This window comes from Mustela erminea, chromosome 1, assembly GCF_009829155.1.
Source record: "Mustela erminea isolate mMusErm1 chromosome 1, mMusErm1.Pri, whole genome shotgun sequence".
Classification (NCBI taxonomy): Eukaryota; Metazoa; Chordata; class Mammalia; order Carnivora; family Mustelidae; genus Mustela; species Mustela erminea.
Window position 1 is genome coordinate 52,168,745 of NC_045614.1, and position 21,866 is coordinate 52,190,610.

The following is a 21,866-nucleotide window of genomic DNA, read 5'->3' on the forward strand; positions in this document are numbered from 1 at the left end:
CTCTCCTTGTTTGGTCAGATTTCTCAGAGTGACGACAACAGTTAAGTTGTTTTAACCTGAGAATCCTTGTAACCCTAGAATCCAAAGGTCTGGAGAAATTTTCAAGTGTACATGTGTGTCTCTGCAAAATTAAAGTGGTAGTAAGAATTGGGGCACCTGGGTGACTCGGTTGAGCGTCTGCCTTCGGCACAGGTCATGATCCCAGAGTCCTGGGATTGAGCCCCACATCGGGCTCTCTGCTTGGCGGGGAGCCTGCTTCTCTCTCTCCCTCTCCCCCTGCCTATGCTTTCTCCCTCTCTCTGTCAAATAAATAAATAATAAAAAAATAAGTAAAGTGGTAGTAAGAATACATTGGTACCTTCTTACGAGTTTGGCTGCTCTTGAGCTTTGACCGTTTTATTGCCAGATAACTCGGAAGTGAGTGCATGGATTTTTTCTTTCCTCTTCCACAGTGCTCTGGGAAAAATGGAGCACCAAGGGTGGTGATGTCTAAATCCATTGTACTGAAAGGGGCACTTGGACCGCGAGCTCTGGGCAAACTTCGGAGGAAGCCCTGTGTCACTACTTGTGGTCGGTCCTCTCATTTTGTGCTAAGGTATTAATGAACAGTGGTGCACAGGCTAAAAGTAAACTGGGAAAAGGAAGGCTGTGTTCCAAGAATGCTAAAGAAATCTGAAACTGGAGTCGATGAGTCATTGAGACCCTGTCATTGATGATATATTTTCAGCAAAATCCCATCACTTTGTCACATCCATTCCTTCCCAGGTGAATACGCAGTTGATGGCATCCGCTCGGTGGTGGTCTTATTTGTGGCTAGAAATCTGCTGCTCTCGACTTTTTAGGTGCTTCTGTCTTTCTCTCTGTATTAAGCTTGGGACCAGTCACTAATTGTTTATTGTCAGCACTTTGATGTTTATGTCACTCAGTTGTATAAAATCAGAGCATAGGGCCACTGAGGTACACGGTGATGGAACAGAGTGCCCCTGACAGAGATGGTGCAGGTGTTCATTGGTGCCCCCCCACGCCTCAGGTCACAGTGAGTGCTTGTTTGTCAGTGATGACCGGGGTATATTCAGATTAGGAAGGTACCTGGGAATGGGTCTCCATTGTTCGATTTGCCCACTGTCACAAGAATTTCTGAGCACAAAGCTGTAAGTGTATAATCAGATAAATACATATGCTGCTGTACAGTGTACCAGGGATATTATGAAACACCAGAGTTTCTTATAAGGAGAATTTTTTTTTACAGCAAGTATCTCACTCCCCTGGGGGTAAATACACCCTGTTTCAGAGAGACTTAAGTTAGTGGCATTATTAAATGATGCATGGAGGTTTAAGAAAGCTGAGCCCTGTGTGGCTCAGTCGGTTAAGTGTCTGGCTCTTGATCTCAGCTCAAGTCTTGATCTCAGGGTTGTGAGTTCAAACCCCACACTGGGCTCCATGCTGGGCGAGACTACTTTAAAAATAAAAAACTAAACTGACAGTAGTACCATGTTTGAAATGCTATGTTTGGTCAAGTGTTTCCTTTGCTAAATTTTCTTTCTCTTAAGTCGCTGCACTCCAGGGTGACCCAGTGTATTAAGAAGGAAAATGAGAAAAGAAGCCCTTGGATCACAGGGCAAGGGAAGCGGTGACGGAGGCCCAGACTCAAATACTGTAGTTCTGGATAGGAGTCCACAGTGTATTTGCTGTGTGACTTTGGAAAGTTACTTAATTCCTCCAAACTTCGCTTTCCTCCCTCTTCAGTGGGCTTGTGACAGTTACCTGAAACTACACAGAGTACATGTTCTATGTCCGTATGTAGACCAGTGTCCGCTGCACAGCAGGAATGCGGTGGTGAGAATAATGGAGGGCCTCCTACGTGCCTGGTGTCTGTGTGTGGGGGATACTGTGCTTGGTTTTGACAGTAACCCAGGGAAGGAGGTGTTTGATGTGTGAGGAGCCTGAGGAATTCAACGTCTTGGTTGTGAATTCAAATGGGGGTCTGAGTGTGAAGCTCCTAGCCTTTCCATTCCATCACGCTCCCTGGCCCAGGGGGGAGTACCTGGTTGAGAGTGGGTGCTCAGCATCTTATTTCTTTTTTTCTAAGGTCTTAGATCACAAGTAGGCAGAGCAGCAGGCAGAGAGGAGGGAAGCAGACTCTCAGCTAAGCAGAGAGCCTGATGTGGGGCTTGATCCCAGAACCCTGAGATCATGACCTGAGCCTAAGGCAGAGGCTTAACCCACTGAGCCACCCAGGCACCCCCAGCATCTTATTTCTTAGAGGAATGGCTGAGGCAAGAGGGGCAGAGTGCTGGTGAGTCCTTGGAGAGAAGTAAGCCCTTGTCTTCGCTGGGGGGAAATCAGGTGACCAGCATTCCTCTCAGGGCCTGGCACGCATCCTGCCCAGAACCCCGTCTGTGCCTGCTGCTTCACTGGGCCATGAGTTGCCTCCCCAGGTCACTTTGACCACCTGTGGGCCTTGGATCCTTCTCTGGCTGTTGAGAAGAGAGCTGTGGGCCTGGTTAGTGATGATCGGAGTTGTGGCCCTACTAAGCGACCGAGCTCTGACTAAACTGCAGGATGCCGGGCTGGTCTCTGCATCAGTGCTGGGTGCTGGCTGTCCGGGGGCTGAGGAAGGTCCTTTCCCTCCCCTTCTACTGCCTATCTCCCTCTTCCCTCCCTTGCCCTACCCAGTTCATCTGTCCTCCAGTACCTTAGCTTTTCTAAAGGGTTAATACCTTTCAGTCTTACTACTGAGTCTTAGAGAGGTAGCTGATTTCAGAAGTGAGGACTTGGTGAACAAAGTCTATGTGTGATCATATAGGCAGTGTCTGGACATCTGAGATACAGGGGTGTCGGGGGAGGCAGACACGGGGTGGATGTGGTGTTGACAGCAGGCTGGGGCTAGAGAAATGGCAGGAGGTGAGTGAGAGTGGTGTTTTCTCAGTTTTGTTGAGACTATCACCTGGCCAGGCCCGATGTTTCTGTTTCATGTGGGGACCGACATCCGTTTCAGGCCAGGCAGGGAATTGTGCTCCGCCCTCTATGGAGCCGCCCCAAATTGAGTAGGATCTGGTTGGCTCTCAGCCACTTAATAGCCTGTGGATCTTGCTGAATGCAGATCCTGATAGAGTAGGGCCAGGGTGGGGCCCAAGATTCTGCATTTCTTTATTTGAGAGCGAGAACCTTGGCGTGGGGGGAGGGGCAGAAGTGGAGGGAGAATCCTGAAGCCGATTCCCGGCTGAGTGCGGAGCCCCACCCTGGCCTCCATCCCCCGACCCCTGCACCACGACCTGAGCTAAAACCAAGAGTTGGCTACTGAACCGACTGAGCCCCCCAGATGCCCCAAGATTCTGAATCTCTAAGACATCCTCGGAGGCTGGTGAGTTCCACGGTCCACATGGCGTTCCTTGCCGTGGGCTGGCAGCTGAGTGTCGGTGTGCCTGCCGAGTGTGATTGTGGTTAGTGCCAGTAGGGCTGTGCCTCGAGGGCCAGGTGGCCAGAATTTTACCTGAGAAGAGATGTGGCTCTTACAGCCCTCTGACAAAGGCTTTTCCAGAGTGTTCATGTTACCCCATCCTGCTGAGGGCTGGCCTACGTATTTCTAAAAGGTATTCATGTGTCTGAATTGGCAGAGCTTCTATTTGGAGCCTCCTTAGTCTTTTTTTTCTCTTTAGTGATTCACCCATCATCTGTCATCGCCAGTTCTTAGCAACCAGTTCACACATTTGCTCAAGTGTAAATCACTCTTAGCTGACCTTCCAGGAAAGCTGGTGTCCTCAGTGGAACTAAGCTGTGGAATATTAGGCTCAAGGCTCAATTCAGCTGTGCGCTGGAGTTGGCAATCTTCAGGAACACCTGCCTGATCTCGCTGTCACCAAGGCAGTGCCCAGCCTTGCCCACATGCACCTGTTTTGCCATGTCTTATCAGTAGTGGACAAGGAGGAGGGAGAAGTAGTTATTTCAGCCCTGTCTAGCAGTGGCTGGTAGCCATTGTAAGCACCCCACTTACTTATAACCCCTACTCACACTTTGGTATTCCCAGGATCCTGCTGTGATCGTGAATGTCAGTTCGTGGGTGTGGGCTCTGATGATGTCCCCTGAAGTTTTTTTGTCCACAGTCCTTGTGATGGTTACTAATCTCTCATAGTAACTCCACTGTGCTCGGGAAGCTGTGATATTTACAAGAACTGTCTTCTCCCACTACCCCCACTTCCTTTCTTGGTTTCCTAAGCATTCATACCTGCCTTATACTACATAGCCTTCTTTTCTCTTCCCTTGACTGTAGTTTAGAAAAGATTTTTTTCCAGTGAAATGTGAAGTTATCATCTTTGGTGAAATAAATTTCTGCTTTGGATGTTCAGCATATGATTTGAATGTTTATTCACCTCTGAAGCTAGTCTACCACTCAGAGCTGGGAGCTGTTGCAGAAACAGTGTAAAAGCAGGTGAGTGCTGCCAAGGCTGCGGGACACACAGGTGGGGCTGGTCTTGTGGCTGATCACTTATCTTCCAGGGCCTCTGAAAAGCAAGAAATCAAGTCAAAATTCCACATTCGCCATCCTCCCAGTGCCATCGAAGATGGCTTTTCTTTCAGTTTTGATGTCAGAAGTGGTACGTTGTAGTGCAGGGGGAGGGCCGGATATTGGCCTTGGAGTGTGCGGTGTGTGGCTTGGGCTTGTCACCTGAAAGCTGAGTCTTGGTTTCCTTATCTGCATCTCGGCTTGAAAGCCCTGCTTCTGCCTCCCTCACGTGGTTGGTGGGGAGTGGAGGCTGGGGCTGTGTTGGTTAGGGACGTGATTTGCAGGTGGTCCTGTGCTTCCTTTGCCACCCCACCCCCCCGCGATCAGCATCAGATTGGGTGGTTTCTTTCTACATGCCAAGAAGGGATTCACAACAAAACCTAGAAACCTTGGGTTAATTCTGATTGTAGCACTAATTCCTTTTGTTTATGAAGTAAAGTTATCTAGTGAAAGTACTTAACATCAAATAATTTTATGCTCTCAGAGTGGGTGTTAGCTCCATTTTATGGTTAGGAAATTGGGGTTCCCTGGGGCCCCAGAGGTAGTTGATGTGCTACTTCTTGAAATAGTGTGTTCCTGGAATACAAAGGCTGTGCTCACCCCATTTCCTAGCCACTCACAAATCCCAGCCCAGCCGCTCTCCGGCAAACATTTAGGAAAGAGGAATTAGAAGCTTTTTAAGACTGGTAAGGGAAGAAAACCTCTATTGTGTCACCCATAGGCTGGGCTCACATTTGGGACTCCAGGGAAACTGAAATGACCTGCCTGGGGCAGGGACTTACCGTTGGCCTCTTCCCAGAGGATGTCTTGAAGAAACTTCCCCAGCGCCTGGCCATGCTGGTGGTACTGAGCCCCAGAGAGCTTGATTCCGACATCAAAGGGAGTGTTGAACTAGGAGGAGGGGCAAGGAAGACCCAGGAGGTGTCAGAGGTCACATGCTCCCAAACTCACTGCCCTCCTAAGGGCAGTGGCTCTGAGGGTCTCAGCATGGGGCAGGGAGGGCACAGGGCCGGGCCTGTGGCCCAGTGAGCATCACTGCGGGACAGCTCAGCCAGCCTACCCTGCCGTCTTAGGTCAGTTCTTCCTGCCCCTGCCATCTTCAGGAGACTTAGCTTGCATCCTTTCCTTACCTCTAGTGAGGTTGCTCACAGAAGCTGCGGGGCTCCCTAAGTTACTCCCACTCCGCCTTGTAATTTTGGAAGACATAAGGTAGTCACCAATGGCAGAATTTCAGGGTCCGGTAGGGAGACTGGGAGGACAGTGGGTCTCCCCAGTGTTGTAGCACTAGCCTGGGTGGTGGTCTCTGGCCCTCCACTGCCTTTCCTGCCCCCATCCCCTGCAGCTGTTCTTCCTGTCAGGGGCACAGGCCTTTCCTTGTTCCGTGGAAAGTCAGATTAGAAGCTGAACTTTCTGTGGAAAGATGCTTTGAGCCAAGTGCTTTCTTCTCTCTGTGCCTCTGTCTTCCCTCCTACAAGGAGAGCACCCCATTTTCCTTACTTTCTCAGTACTCTTGGAGATGGCTTAATGATGCTCAGAGCTTTGGGAAAATGGGAAAGAGCTCTCTTTGCAGCCGCGTCAAGGTTTTTGCCTCAGGAGGGCACAGTAGCAGACAGTGGCCCCTCAGGCTCATCTGTTCTTTCGGGGATGAGTAGCTGCCTTGGCGCCTGGCACCTGTGTGCTGGTCACTCTGATGTCTGAATGAGTCACTAAGGAATCTTAGTGCTGGGAGGGAGCCTTCGGTCATTGTTCCTTTTGCCCTCTGCCCTCAGACAGGAGGCCTGGAGAGGTTGAGGACTTGCCCGAGGCTGCAGGGGGGTGGTGGCTGGGGATGAGACTGGGAACCTCTTCTGGTCCTGGTCCATGGCGACAACCGGCCTGGAGGCCCTCTGACCACTGGGCCTGGCGAAGGCCTTGCCTCCACGCTGGGGACAGTCCTTGGGGTTCCCCACTTGGCAGGCAGTGTTGTCATTCCCGTTTCACATATGAGCAAAAGTGCTCCGAGAGGTTATGAAGAAAACAAATAGCTAGCTTCTTGTTCCCTTGCAAATGCTTACCTTCTTCCTTGTCTCCATGGGGAAGGTGGAGGGAGTGGGGAATGACCTGGTTGGGTTTTGAGGGAACTCCGGCCCTTAAGTTCCCTCCCATCAGCCAGTACTCCTTTTTCTTCCTCCCTGCGGCTGGTAGAGGCCCACGCTGACTTCTTGGGAACCACGTGAGCCCCTATGGAGGGCCTGCTGGCTGCTGCAGCACCCTAGGAGTGGGTGGCAGGGGCACGGGAGAGGCAGCCTGGCAACTTCTGGGGGAAGGCCCATTTGGCCCCAGCGCCTCATCTGTTCTGTCGGGGATGAGGGGCAGGAGAAGGGATAAGACTTAATCTCAGAAGTCTTCCAGCTCTGAAAGTCCATTTCAGGGGGACCACGTTTGGGGGAAGGTAGAGGGCCCAAGGTGGGGGAGATGGAACCGCAGCGCCAGAAGGGGCTTAGGGAGTGTGTGCTGAGCCTCACAGCCAAGGGGGCAGGCCTCCACCTCTGGCAGCCCCAGTGCGCTTCCCAGACAGCTCAGACTTCGGGTTCTAGTGGAGGTGGTGGGGGCCATCTCCTCCAAGGCCAGCCTTTCTGGGAATTGGGAACTTCCGGTTGTCCCAGCCCTACCTTGTGTCACCAAGCTGGCAACACCCCTCCCCTCGGTCTGTCTGGGCAGACCAAGAGCTAGGCCGAGTGGGGTGAGTGCCAGCCGCCCGGGGCTGGCAGTCTCACCAGGCAATTCCTTGGTTTTAGTGTGAGAATTTGCAGGACTCAGAATGGGAATGTGGTGGGTTGGGGATCTTACACGTGGCATGGAGGAGGCACCTGAGGACATCCCTAGGTTCTGGTGAGCGACAGAGCATGTGTTGGGAGTTTGTCCTCAATAGAAAAGGCTGGTGGGTAGGGAGGGAGGCCAGGCAGGATGCGCTTCAGCTTCTCAGGCTAGAAGAGCCAAATGGGGGTGCTCTCGGGCCGCCAAGCAGGCTCCGTTGGCCAGGCCAGAGGGGAAGGGGGGCTCAGAAGCTGGGGTCAGCCCCAGCTTTGGGCCCCACCTCTGCCACACACTGGCTGTGGCCCCTCAGGCCCACCTGTCTGAACTTCCGATCCTCGTCTGTACAGTGAGGGCAACAATGTCAGACCTCCTTACCTCACAGGCTGTTGTGGAGACGGAATGGTGTATAATAAGGGTAAGATAGTCTGTAAATGCAGTCTTGGTCAGTGGGCACAAGCAGTATAGCGATCACCATTATTCAGTACTGCCCCATGGGAATTCTGGTGTCACTGCATGGAGACATCTGTTGCCACCTGAAAGCTTGGCAGAGCCATTTCCTGAACCACAGCCAGCCTTCCAGGAAATCCCTTCACTGCCTCTCTGCCCTAATCTCCCCCCTTTACTTCCAGATGTTCTCCTTGTCCCGTGCAAGATTTGTTGGAGCCCAAACAAGTCCAATCCTGTTTTGTCTACAGCTGGGGATGGTGAGTGGCTGCCAGAGACAGGGTAGCAGTAGCTAGCCTGACTGGGGTGCTGTCTGGGTATGCTCCCGCCCTGGGGAAGGTCAGAGAGGCCCCTGGGCCAACCAGACAGTTTTCTGTGGGGAAACGTCTTCCATCTGTGATCAGTTGATTATTCCTCTGCTGTCTGTCTCTTGGCACCACGTTTGCTGACTCTTTTGAAATCACCCGGTGTCGGCTAGCAGCCCTCTTCTCCCCTGCTCTTGGCTCCCAGTCCTTTCCCATTCCATTGTAGCAAAGTTACTGCTCTTAGACACTTGCCTCTTAATGGGAAAAGACCTGGTAGAGCCCAGTTCAGAGTCAACTCTCTTCATATTATTTTACATTTCTTAAGTAGTGAGTGAGTGGCTCCCTGTTCCTAGCTTACCCTCCGCTTCCCCCGCCTCCCCCACCCCCTCTATGACCACAAAAACAGAGCTGCAAGGGAACCAACCCAGATTTCCAGCTCATCCTCTGCCCCTTCCACTTGACTTGTATCTTCTGGGCGGAGTGAGCCTTCGAGAGCTCGAGGCTGCAGTTTGGCTGGCGGCTTCTTGGACTCCTTTCTCTGCTGGAAAGAGGTATTCGCTTAGGGCCCTAAGCCCCCTTAGACTTGCAGGGCCAGAGCAAGGTGTGAGGCTCTGGTCAGACCCAGAGGTGTCCCAGGTACTCTCGGAGAAAGCCAAAGCCCAGAGACCTGGAGCCACTGCCCATGTCACAAAGCACACAGTTGGCTGTGACATGGCAAGGTGGGAACAAGAGACCCTAGTCTGAATGTGGGGCTTTGTGGGGAGACATTTTACCTGGACTTTCTGGTGTTCAGGACTCAGGAAGCTGGAGCCCGCCAAGGCCAAGTCCATCCAGAGCACGCTGAAGAGCAGCAGGCTGCAAAGGGTCCCCAGGGAGGGCATGGTGTCTGGCAGGCCTGGAGGAGAGAGGGTCTTCAGGCCCCGTGCCCTGCTCTCTCTCCCTGTGACCCAGACCTCACCCGGGTAGGGGCCCAGCAGATGGGATGAGGGGACTTGGCCCCAGGATGTCCCTGCTGAGTAGAAGCTCTTCCCACCCCTCCTAGAGGGGATCCTTGTGCCCACCTCCCCTAGGTAGCGAACTGAGCTACCTAGGTGGATATGAGCCTCCTACTCCCAGGCTGTGCGGCAGTGGGACTCCCCATATTTGTCCCAGGCCCCCAGGAGCTTGTGCCAGGTTTCTTAATGAAATGTCATGAGGCTGAACCTCACGGGGATTTGTGGGGGATCCAGCTGTCTCTGAGCAGCCGGGTGGCCCCGAGTTTTGCAGTGCCCGTACCCCTTGGTTTAGATGGGCCTGTGAATGGCCCGCAGTCAGAATAAGTTAAGCTCATGAGCCCACACACAAGAGTACAGAGAGTGCCTACCTGAGGCTTCTGGTGGGGTGGTGGCCAGTGGCTGCCTGGTCCTTATGTAGGAAGGCCTGTGTTTGTTTTAAACTAGCAACTCCATCCTAACTTCTCGTGGCTGCTTTACATTCCTCGGGAACTAAAAATGCTTGTGTGCTCTGGGTGGAAATCAACAGTGGAGGTCAAAGGCCCAGAGATATTGCTGGGTTGCTTGGGCTGGTGCACCTGCTCCAGTGTCCCCAGGTGGGCCCTCCCTGGGTTCAGGTGGGAGGGATGTTAGTGGCTCGGGAGTGGGGGGTGCACGGCGCTAGGTGCTAGGCTAACTTTGCTCCTCTCTACTTTGCTGCTTACTCCCCCTTCTGAAATTTCCTTCCTTCCTGGGTAGAACGAGGGGATGGCTACTTGAGTTGTAAGCACTTGTCCAGTCCCGACACGCTGTTGTCTGTGATTGATGCTGCTCTGGCTCCCACAGCCCTCTGGGGCTCATGGGAGGCCTGGCTCCTGTAATTCTCCTGCTGCCCCAGCCAGGGCATTCTCACGATACAGATGAGAAGTCTGCCGGGAGGGGTGACAGCTTGGGTTCCTGACTTGTCCTCTCCAGGGAGCAGGGCTAGGGATCATCTCTGGCAGCAGCTATGCCTGTCATTTCTTCTGGGTGGCACTCGCTGAGCCGGCTTGAGGTTCCTAACTCAGGAGTTGGCTTGCCTCCCCAACTCAGGAGTTGGCTTGCCTCTCCTTCCCCCAGGGAGGCTCCCAGAGGGAAAAGACTGGACCCAGAGGGGCTGTGGCCCAGAACTGGCACAGGTGACTACTGCTAAGTTGACGGGCCCCAGGCAGGCCATCAGGAATCCCCCTTGCGCCAGGGTGGCTCCTCAGAGTGGCTTTGAGGATGACCTGAGGTGATGGTGTGCAAATCCTTCATAACCTCTGACGTATCCTACACGTGACACAACCCCTTGTGTTCTGGGCCCGCAGAGCTTGCAAGCAAGCATATGCCACGGTCCCATTTCGGATGGAAGTTCATTAATGGTGTGGGGCATTCCTTACCCTTCTGGAGAGCTTCTTCTAATTGGATGCCCAGGCGGTGACTCCTAAGGGCTGAATGAATTGTCTACCCAGAGATTTAACATTCCTGAGGAGGAACTCACTTCAAGCTGGGGCTGGGAGCTGAGAGGTTAGGAAGGGCTCCATGAGAGAGGCAGACAATGGAGATGGAGCAAGCGCAACCCTGCAGGCAGAGCGGTGGGAGCCAAGGTGAACAGAAGGCATGGGTGTAGAGCATTTGGGGCAATGATACGAAAGCTGGCTGCCTTGGGCGAGGATGTCATTGGGGGAGGTCATCAGGAAGGGCCTAGAAGGTGGTTCAGGGTCAGGTTCTGCATGGCCTTGAAGGCTGCTGCTAGCCCAAGGAGTTCGGGCTTTATCTGCAGGAGGCAGGCCCCTGAAGGTTCTTGAGCAGAGGAGTGATAGAACTGTAGAATACAAGAGTTGGAAAGACCTTGAAGAGCTGGGAGGCTGACTATTGAATCCACTGAAGGAGCCCTGAACACCAGAAAGGCCCCACTCTCCTCAAAGCCACACACCTTCAGTGGCAGTGCCGGCTTCCCAGTTTCCTGGCTGCTGGCCGGTGCCTTCCCTGATAGGCCATCCGGATTCCACAGCAAACATGCTGTTCTAGGGAAATCCGTCTCTTCTGAGTGGGGTGGGTGGGGTCAGAGGAGCAAGTTAGGATATCGAGGCAGTAGACAGCTGACCAGCAAATGACCAGACACCCGACTTAAAGGGGGGCACTGGGCCCTTGCTGAGACAAGGGACAGTGGGTGGGGCTGGACGAAGCCCCTTAGAAGTACCTCTTGCTGGAAACCATCTCACCAGCCTGCTGCGGGGGCTGGAATTCCTCCTTGAGCCCCAGCAGAATGCAACGGTGTCACCAGGAGACCTTTACCCTTGCTGGCCACCTGAGCTTAGACCTCTTGGCTCAAGGGTGTGGAGAAGTAGAGAGTTCTTAGAGAAACTTGCAGCTTTTTCAGAGCCGCTTCTCCCAAAGCAAAACCAAACAAATCCTAACCCCCAAACCCCCAAGCCAACTATGGTGATCAGGCACCTGCTGAGTCACGAAGCCTTCACTTAATCCTGACCCTGGAGGCATCTGAACACAGGATCTGCCAGTGTTGATCTTAGATAAGTCTGTCAGCCAGCAAACACCCCTGCTCACTCTGTTATCTTTGGGGAACAGAGAGGTGGCCTGTGTGTTGGAAATGACTGACACCACATACCATGGAGTCGAGGTTGGTTGGGGGAGGAAGGAACATCTGATGGATGCCAGAACTGTTGAGGAAGGAGCCAGGTGGCACCCAGAACTTTCCTCACTGCCCACTCACAGTCGTGGGAGCGGGGGCAGGTGTGGGGTGGGGAACGCATGCATATAGGAATCAAGAGGAGTTTGGAGGAAGACGGTGTGACTGGGGTCCGGTGCGGGGGGCTAGGGGTAGGGAAGGACTAACTTTTCCCAGGCTCATTTTCCTCCTTATTCCTTTCAAGTGTGGATAACACCAAGGCTGGTTTGGCCCCTCCTTGTCCTGTGTCTTTCTCAGAATTGCACAGGTACTCAGTGTACATTGCTTCCTCTGGGCTGCTTGCTGGTTGGTGATTTCCTTTCCATTGTGGGGCCTTGAGGGCCTGCCTTAAGAATGGGTGAGAAGCACTTACTATCTTTGAATTAATTGCTGTATGTAAATGGTATCTGAGAACCAGTTATCTTTATACACTTTCTACTATACTTTCATTTCTACTGACAATGAGATGGGCTTCGGTAGCACTGATTTCAGCAATTTGGCCAACCTTACATTTTTGGGGTTGTAGAAAGGTTTTTGCTTTTTTTTTTTTTTTTTTAAAGATTTTATTTATTAATTTGACAGAGAGAAATCACAAGTAGACGGAGAGGCAGCCAGAGAGAGAGAGAGAGGGAAGCAGGCTCCCTGCTGAGCAGAGAGCCCGATGCGGGACTCGATCCCAGGACTCTGAGATCATGACCTGAGCCGAAGGCAGCGGCTTAACCCACTGAGCCACCCAGGCGCCCCAGGTTTTTGCTTTTTGATGATGGGGTTGCAGATAGGGTTTTGTTGTTTTGTTTTTGGTGGGGTTTCTTTTTTGTTCTGGCTTCTGTGACTTTTGGATCAGCATTGTAGAAAATATCAAGTCAGCCTCAAGGAGCCTTGTAAGTAATTTTAAATTTCCTAGGAGTCACATTAAAAAAAATATAAAATCAGGGTGCCCGGGTAGCTCTCTGCCTTCGGCTCAGGTCATGATCCCAGGGTCCTGGGATTGAGCCCCTCATCGGGCTCTCTGCTCAGCAGGGAGCCTGCTTCTCCCTCTCTCTGCCTGCTGCTCTACTTGTGATCTCTCTCTCTGTGTCATATAAATAAAAAAAATCTTAAAAAAAAGTGAAATCAATTTTAATATACTTTATTTAATATATCCAAAATACCAGTTTGACATGTAATCAATAGAAAAGTGATTAGTGGGATATTAGACACTGTTTTTCTTTTTACTAAATCTTCAAAATTCAGGGCACCTTACATTTTCCAGCACAACTCCAGTCCCAGTAGCCACATACATGCTTCAGTAGCTGCATGTGGCTTGTGGCCACTGCACTGGACAGCCAGCTGTAGATAATCACAAGTGTCATTTTTGCAGCTTGTATGGCCTGAGCCACGCTCTTTCATGCCTCCTGCCATCCAAGCAGGGTCTTTCCCACTGAGGCTTCCTGTTCTCCTGCCATCATGGAGTCTTTTCCCCTATCTTCAGTCTTACTTCCCAACAACTTCTGCTTTCAGCCTAAAAATATGCCTTGGTTTCTAATCCTGGAAAGGCCTGTTTGGCACTGGTCCCTCTTCCCCTCACCCTATGTAACCTCTAGGCATAACTTCTTTCCCTTTTCTTGTATTCCGCCCTTACTGTGTTCTGGGCCCTCAAAACTCGAGTACACGCCCATCTCCACAGTGCTCAAACTGTTTTCCCCACATTGCGGGCAGTGTAGCTGGACCACTGAGAGGCAGGGGATCTCGGGCTGAGGACTTTATAAGACCTTCTGATGTCAGGGCGCCTGGGTGGCTCAGTGGGTTGGGCTGCTGCCTTCAGCTCGGGTCATGATCTCAGGGTCCTGGGATCGAGCCCCGCATCAGGCTCTCTGCTCCGCAGGGAGCCTGCTTCCCTCTCTCTCTCTCTCTCTTTCTCTGCCTGCCTCTCTGCCTACTTGTGATCTCTGTCAAATAAATAAATAAAATCTTTAAAAAAAAAAAGAACTTCTGATGTCATCTGGGTGCGGGTCTGTGTTGGGCTGCACTGAAATTGTGGGGAAGTTTATTAAAAATGCTGGTTTTTTTTTTTTTTTGTTTTTGTTTTTGTTTTTTCCAAATGCCTGATCCTCTAAATCTGATGTAATAGATTGTAGAACTGAGTGGGGCCCCAGAATCTGAATTTTATAAGTTTTAATTTAAATTCGTTAGTTAATTTACAGAGTAATACTCATTTCATTTGTACAATATAGTGATTCAGTACTTCCATATGTCCCCTGGTGCTCATCACAAGTGTCCTCCTTAATCCCCATCACCTATTTCCCCCATTCCCCACCCCCACCTTCCCTTTGCTAACCATCAGTTGTTCTCTATAGTTAAGAATCTGTTTCTTGCTTTGTCACTCTTTTTCTGCCTTTGCTCATTTGTTTCTTAAATTCCACATATGAGTGAAAATACTTGGTATTTGTCCTTCTTGGACTTATTTTGCTTAACATTATACTCTTGAGTTCCATCCATGTCTTGGCAAATGGCAAGATTTCATTCTTTTTTTTATGACTGAGTAATATTCTGTTACAAACACATATACCACATCTTTATTCACTCATTAGTGGATACTTGGGCTGTCTGCATAATTTGGCTATTGTAGATAATGCTACATAAGGGTGCACATATCTTTATCAATTAGTATTTTTGTATTCTTTGGGTAAATATGCAGAAGTGCTATTGCTGGGTCATGGGGTATTTTTATTTTTAACTTTTGAGGAAGCTCTATACTGTTTTCCAGAGTGGCTGTACCAGTTTGCATTCCCACCAACAATGTAAGAGGGTTCCCTTTTCTCCCCACCCTCACCAACACCTGTTGTTTCCTTTGTTGGTGATTTTAGCTATTCTGACTGGTGTGAGGTGATGACTCACTGTAGTTTTGATTCACATTTCCCTGATGGAAAGTGATAATGAGTATCTTCGGTGTCTGGTGACCATCTGTATGTCTTCTTTGGAAAAACGTCTGTTCATGTCTTGTGCCCATTTTCCTTTGTTTTTTTTGGGTATTGAGTTTATAAGTTCTTTTAATTAATTTGACAGAGAGAGTGCGCACACGCTACCACAGTTGGGGGAGTGGCAGGCAGAGGGAGAGGGAGAAGCAGGCTCCCCATAGAGCAGAGAGCCCATTGCTGGGCTTGTTCCCAGGACCCTGGGATCATGCCCTGCATTGGGCTCTAAGCTCAGAGGGGAGTCTGCTTTGATTCTTTCTCTCCCTCTGCACCCCCTACCCCCACTACTTGTTCTCTCTAAATAAATCAATCTTAAAAATAAGTTCTTAATATATTTTGGATACTGATCGTTTATCAGTTATGTCATTTAGATACCTTCTCCCATTCTGTAGGTTGCCTTTTAGTTCCTTCACAGTGCAGAAACTTTATTTTGATGTAATACCAATAGTTTTTAATTTTGTTTCCCTTGCCTAAGGAGACATACCTAGAAAGAAGTTGCTATGGCCAATGTCAGAGAAATTACTGCCTGTGTTCTCCTCTAGAATGTTTATGGTTTCAGGTCTCACATTTCATCCATTCTGCATTTATTTTTGGCATGTTAAAGTATGGTGTAAGAAAGTGGTTCAGGTTCATTATTTTGCTTGTTGTCAAGTTTTCCCAACACCTTCTGTAGAAGAGTCATTCCTTTCCACTCTGGATATTCTTTCCTGCTTTGTTGAAGATTAACTGACCATATAATTGTGGGTTCATTTCTGGGTTTTCTGTTGTTTCATCGATGTACATGTCTTTTTTTTCTTTTGTGCCAGTACCATACCATTTCGAACACTTCAGCTTTGTAATATAACTTGAAGTCTGGAATTGTGATGCCTCCAACATTTTATTTTTCAACGTTGCTTTGGCTATCTGGGGTCTTTTGTGATTCCAGTACAAATTTTAGAATTGTTTGTTCTAGCTCTGTGACAAATGCTGTTGGTACTTCGATAGGGATTGCACTGAATATGTACTTTGGGCAGTATACACATTATAATATTTGTTCTTTCGGTCCATGAGTGTGGAATGTCTTTACATTTCTTTTTTTTTTTTTTTTTTAAAGATTTTATTTATTTGTCAGAGAGAGAGAGCGAGAGCGAGCACAGGCAGACAGAGTGGAAGGCAGAGTCAGAGGGAGAAGCAGGCTCCCTGCGGAGCAAGGAGCCCGATGTGGGACTCGATCCCAGGATGCTGGGATCATGACCTGAGCCGAAGGCAGCTGCTTAACCAACTGAGCCACCCAGGCATCCCATGTCTTTACATTTCTTTATGTCATAAATTTCTCTCATCAGTGTGGTATAGTTTTCAACGTACAGGTCTCTCACCTCTTTGGTTAGGTTTATTCCTAAATATCTTATTATTTTGGTGCAGTTGTACATCGGATTGATTCCTTAACTTCTCTTTCTGCTGCTTCATTATTGGTATATAGAAACGCATTAGGTTTCTGTACATTGATTTTGTATCCGGTGACTTTACTGAATTCACTTATCAGTTTTAGCAGTTAATTTTGGTGGAGTCTTTGGTGAGTTTTCTGAGTATCATGTCTTCTGCACATAGTTAAAGTTTGACTTCTTCCTTGCTTATTTCAATGCCTTTTATCCTGTTGTGGTGAGGACTCCATTACTGTGTTGAATAAGATGGTAAGAGTGGATATCCCTGTCTTTTTCCTGACTGTAGAGGAAAAGCTTTCAGGTTTTCCCCTTTTAGGTTGATATTAGCTCTGGTTTTATTAAAAAAAAAATGACTTTTATTATGTTGAGGTATGTTCTCTCTAAATGTACTTTGTTGGTGGTTTTTATCATGAATGGGTGTTGTACTTTGTCATATGCTTTTTCTGCATCTGTTGAAATGATCATATGGTTCTTATCCTTTAGTAATGTGATGTATCGCATTGATTGATTTGCAAATATTGAACCATCCTTGCAGCCCAGAGATAAATCCTGCTTGATTGTGGTGAGTAATTATTTTAATGTATTGTTCAATTTGGTTTGCTAGTATTTTATTGAGAATTTTTGCATCTAGTTTTATTAGGGATACTGGCCTATAGTACTTTTTTTTTTGTGGCGTCTTTGATTTTCTATCAGGGTAATGCTGGCCTCAGAGAATGAATTTGGAAATTTTCCTTCCTTTTCTATATTTTGGAATAGTTTGAGAAGAATAGGTACCAGCTCTTCTTTAATTGTGTGGTGGAATTTGCCTGTGAAACCATCTGGTCTGTACTTTTGTTTGTTGGGAGCTACTGGATTACTGATTCAAGTTCTTTGCTGATTATCAGTCTGTTCAATTTCTATTTGTTCCTGTTTCGGTTTTGGTAGAAATTTATCTAGAAATTTCTCTACTTTTTGTCCAATTTGTTGGCATATAGTTTTTTATAGTATTCTAATGTTTGTATTTCTTTGGTGTTGGTTATTTCTCCTCTCTCATTTGTGATATTATTTGTGTCCTATCTCTTTTTTTGGGGGGTGGTAAGTCTGGCTAGAGGTTTATCAATTCTGTCTTTTTTTTTTTTTAAAGACCCACCTCCTGGTTTCACTGATCTCGTTTTTTGTTGTTGTTGTTGTTGTTTCTTTATCATTTATTTCTGCTCTAATATTTCTTATTTCCTTCCTTCTGCTGGCTTTAGGCATCATTAGTTGTTCTTTTTCTAGCTCCTTTAGGTATAAGTTTAGGTTGTTTGAGATTTTTCTCACTTCTTGAGGTAGGCCTGTACTGCTATAGTTTTCCTTCTTAGGACTGCTTTTGCTGCATCCCAAAGGTTTTGGACCACTGCATTTTCATTTTCATTTGTTTTCATGTATTTAATTTCCTCTTTGATTTCCTGGTTGACCCATTCATTTTTAGTAGCATATTATTTAACCTCCAAGTATTTGTGATCTTTCCAGATTTTTCCTTGTGGTTGACTTCTAGTTTCATAGAGTTGTGGTCAGAAAAGGTGCATGCATGGTATGACTTCAGTCTTTTTTGTTGTTGTTAAGGCCTGTTTTGTGACCTAGGATGTGATCTAGTCTGAAGAATGATCCACGTGTACCTGAAGAATGTATATTCTGCTGTTTTAGGATGGAATGTTCTGAGTATATCTGCTAAGTCCATCTGGTCTAGTGTGTTGCCCATTGTTTCCTTGTTTATTTTCTGTTTAGGTTATCTGTCCATTGGTAAATAAGGTACTGAAGTCTCCTACTATTATCATGTTATCAATTAGTTTGTTTATCCTTGTTTTATATATTTGGGTGCTCCCATGTTTGGTATATAAATATTTACCATTGTTATATATTCTTGTTGGATTGACCCCTTTATTAGAAGTAGTACCCTTCTTTGTTGTTATAGTCTTTGTTTTAAGGTGTAAGTTGTCTGATACAAGTATTCCTACTCTGGCTTTCTTTTGATATCCATTTGCAAGATAAATGTTTCTCCATCCCCTCACTTTCAATCTGCAGGTGCTTTAGGTCTTAAATGAGTCTCTTGTAGGCAGCATATAGATGGGTCTTGTTTTTTTGATTAGTCTGACACCCTATGCCTTTTGATTGGGGTGTTTATTCCATTTACATTCAAACTAATTATTGATACATATTTTTTGCCATTTAAGTACTTGTTTTATGGTTTCTGGAGATTTTCTCTGATCCCTTTCTTGTCTTTATCTCTCATGTTTTGCTGATTTTTCTTTAGTGATATATTTGGATTTCTTTTTATTCTTTGCCTGTTTATTAGTGTGTGTGTTTTAAGATTTTATTTATTTATTTATTTATTTGACAGACAGAGATCACAAGTAGGCAGAGAGGCAGGCAGAGAGGGAGTTTTCTCTGCTGAGCAGAGAGCCAGATTTGGGGCTTGATCCCAGAAGCCTGGGACCATGACCTGAGCCGAAGGCAGAGGCTTTAACCCACTGAGCCACCCAGGTGCCCCTATTAGTGGTTTTTGATGCATAGTCACCAGTAGGTTTGTATATAACCTCTTTTGCAAATAGCAGTCTGTTGATTGTTGTTTGTTTGAACCCACTCTTTTCTCCTCCCCATGTTTTGGATATAACTATATTTTATATCCTTGTGTGTGTGTATGTGTGAGTTCCTTGATTAATTTTTAGAGAAATAGTCATTTTTATTGCTTTTGTGTTTCCTGCCTTTATACTGCCACTTTTAGTCTCTTCTTTCCACTCAAGAGAGTCCCCTTTAATATTTCTTGCAGGGCTGGTTTAGCGGTCATGAACTCCTTTAGTTTTTGTCTGTCTGGGAAACTTTTCTCTCTCCATTTTGAATAATAGCGTTGCTGGATAGAGTATCCTTGAACACAGATTTTCCCCATTCAGCACTTTGAATAGATCATGCCACTCCCTTTTGGTTTGCCAAGTTTGTGGAAAAACCTTCAGCTAGCCCCTACGGTAGTTAATGACTTGATCAAGTTAATGACTTGTGCCTTTTTTTTTAATAGTCTTGAGGTTTTTTATTTTCTTTACATTTATCATGCCATGAATTCATAGGGAATGGGTTCTAGCAGTTTGGGCTCCTTTCTGTTGGTTTTCACGAAGTGTGCTTCTCTGGGTGGAGTAGGCTAACGTTTCAGTTGAACCCAGCTACCTTTCTCTTTGGCTTCCTTCTTTTTCTGATCATTTTCCTTCACACACTTCAGGACTATCTTGGCTCTTTGAATGTTTAATATGCTCAATGTGTACATTAATTCTCTTGGCAAGAATCTTTCCCCTTAATTTGTTTGTTTAGAACAATGCCAGCAGCATGCTGAGTAAGACTGTAGACTCTTCCAGTTTTGCCATGGTAACATTTGTGGGGCATTCCCTTTTGAACAGTGCCCATCCCTTGATGTCCCCAATATCACCTTTCTTGTAGATTCGCATGTATATGGCCAAAGGAACAACTCCATGTTTTCTAAAAGGCCTAGAGAATATATAACAGGTACCTCTCCTCTTTCCCTTTGTGTTGGTCATTTTGGCAAATTACTGGAAGATGGCAGTTCCAGCCAAAAGGCTGTCTTGATGCTTTTAATGTTTTTTTTATTTTTTTATTTTTTATTTTTTTATTTTTTTATTTTTAATTTTTTTTTAATGTTTTTTTTAATCATTATTGTTTACAAATTTGATTTCCATATGTCCTGGTATGGGCCTGCTTTTGTTGATTTTGATGGGAGTTCTCTGTGCCTCCTGGATTTGGAGGTCTGTTTCCTTCCCCAGATTTGGGAAGATTTTTAGCTATTATTTCTTCAAATAAATTTTCAGCCCCCCTTTCTCTGTTCTTCTTCTGGGACTCCTATATCAATGTTACTACATTTGATGGTGTCACTGAGTTCCCTAAATCTTTTCTCCTTTTGCATAATTTTTCTTTCTCTCAGCATCATTGCTTTCCATTACTTTGTCCTCTAGGTCATTAATTTGTTTCTCTGCTTCTTCCAGCCTGCTGTTCATTGCTTTAAGTGTGTTTCTAATCTCATTTACTGAACTCTGCATTTCTGATTTTTTTTAAACTCTTATCTCTGTGGTAAGGGTCTCACTAATGTCTTCTTTTCTCAAACCCAATGAGTTTCCTTATGATTGTCACTTTAAATTCTCCTTCAGGCATGTTACTTCTATCTGTTTTGGTTAGATCTCTGGCCTTGTTCTTTCCAGAAGACCCAGAGCCCATGTTTGGTTGACCAGTCCTGTAAGTCTCTCAGTATACAACAGTCCCCTGCCTTCTCATCTCTTCCATCCCATCATTCATTTATACAACAGGCTATTTTTCCGGCAGTTTCCCACATTCTGGACTTAGCTGACCACTTCCTGGTGGCACTGTCTGACATGTTACTCTCCTGTCTGCTTCTCTAAACTGGTAGTTACACCTCAACATATAGTGCCTTATGAACTTTTCACTTAGTGGACTTATGTACTATTAATTATTATTGTCTACACTCATTTTTTCCTGGAAATCACAATGGTGATTTTCTATTCTATTATTGCTTTCGACATTTATTAGCATTTTTCCTTCAATTATTTTGTTACTTTGATAAACAGTTTGTATGGAAAAGGCAAGATAAACGCAGGATTTTAAAAAAATTGTTTACTCATTTTTTTTTTTTAAAGATTTTATTTATTTATTTGTCAGACAGAGAGGGAGCGAGAGCGAGCACAGGCAGATAGAGTGGAAGGCAGAGTCAGAGGGAGAAGCAGGCTCCCTGCGGAGCAAGGAGCCCGATGTGGGACTCGATCCCAGGACGCTGGGATCATGACCTGAGCCGAAGGCAGCTGCTTAACCAACTGAGCCACCCAGGCGTCCCTGTTTACTCATTTTCAAAGTAAAGTTGGTGTCTTAGCAATCTCCAAAGTTTTCTTCCTATCATAAACGCATGGATGGATTTTTTTTTATATAACTGATTCAATCAATTGTAGTCATTATTCTTTTAGATGTTTCCGTATTTGATGTGTTGATTCCCATGTACTTTAGACATGACTCTATAGTTTTTACCTTCCTTATTTTCTCCCAAAGAGAAATCCTGGGCTCATCCTGTGCATAAGATTAGAAATACATACTTTTTAGAAGGAGAAAAATAAGTCCTGAGTTCATACTCTTATTTGCAAATAAAATTTAAGGCCAGTGTTTTCATTTCCTGGGTTTTATACTTAAATTTCTTTTCTTTATCCTAATAATCCTATTTTCTAATTATCTTAGTAAAATTACCATTATCTTACTTCATCTTACAATATCAACATAATATTCTCAAAATAAGAATACTACAATTACCAACCATAAAACTACTAAGTGCAGCCTATTAGGGGTATACACTCAAAATGCTTTTAAAGTCACTTGAAGGGCTGGGTGGCTCAGGTCATGATTCCAGGTCCTGGGATCGAGCCCCACATTGGGCTCTCTACTCAGCGGGGAGCCTGCTTCCTCCTCTCTCTGCCTGCCTCTCTCTGCCTACTTGTGATCTTTGTCTGTCAAATAAATAAAATCTTCCAAAAAAAAAAAAAAAAAAAACCAGGACAAAAGTACTATGTGGTGCTTTAAAAATAAATAAATAAATTAAAAAAAAAAATAAAGTCACTTGAATATTTTCTCTGTGTGGCTATGGCATGGACTTTTAAATTTTTTTTTCCAAATTTAGGGATTTTTTTCTTTTATGACATAGTATTTTTGGAGTTAATTATTAAATATTACATGGCTCCAAAGTCAA

The 21,866-nt window shown here is 46.4% G+C and overlaps 1 protein-coding gene and 1 pseudogene across 4 annotated transcripts; both read right to left on the reverse strand.

The window, feature by feature from the left end:
- Positions 1–4,341: 4,341 nt before the first annotated feature.
- On the reverse strand, positions 4,342–10,093 carry GHRL (ghrelin and obestatin prepropeptide). Of its 4 annotated transcripts, none has more exons than XM_032327173.1 (5): positions 9,413–10,093; positions 8,823–8,944; positions 8,474–8,590; positions 5,287–5,395; positions 4,342–4,502 (listed from the first exon to the last, which is right to left on the reverse strand). In XM_032327173.1, the coding sequence occupies exons 2-5, from the start codon at positions 8,928–8,930 to the stop codon at positions 4,483–4,485; spliced, it is 354 nt and encodes a 117-aa protein (XP_032183064.1). In that variant the 5' UTR covers positions 8,931–8,944; positions 9,413–10,093; the 3' UTR covers positions 4,342–4,482. The 4 variants fall into 4 exon arrangements, with proteins under 4 accessions (XP_032183064.1, XP_032183055.1, XP_032183045.1 ...); XM_032327164.1 differs by lacking the exon at positions 9,413–10,093 and adding an exon at positions 9,325–9,400 and having other exon boundaries at positions 8,474–8,587; XM_032327154.1 differs by lacking the exon at positions 9,413–10,093 and adding an exon at positions 9,325–9,400.
- Positions 10,094–19,161: 9,068 nt separating this feature from the next.
- LOC116580646 lies at positions 19,162–19,914 on the reverse strand (annotated as a pseudogene).
- Between the last annotated feature and the right edge of the window lie 1,952 nt (positions 19,915–21,866).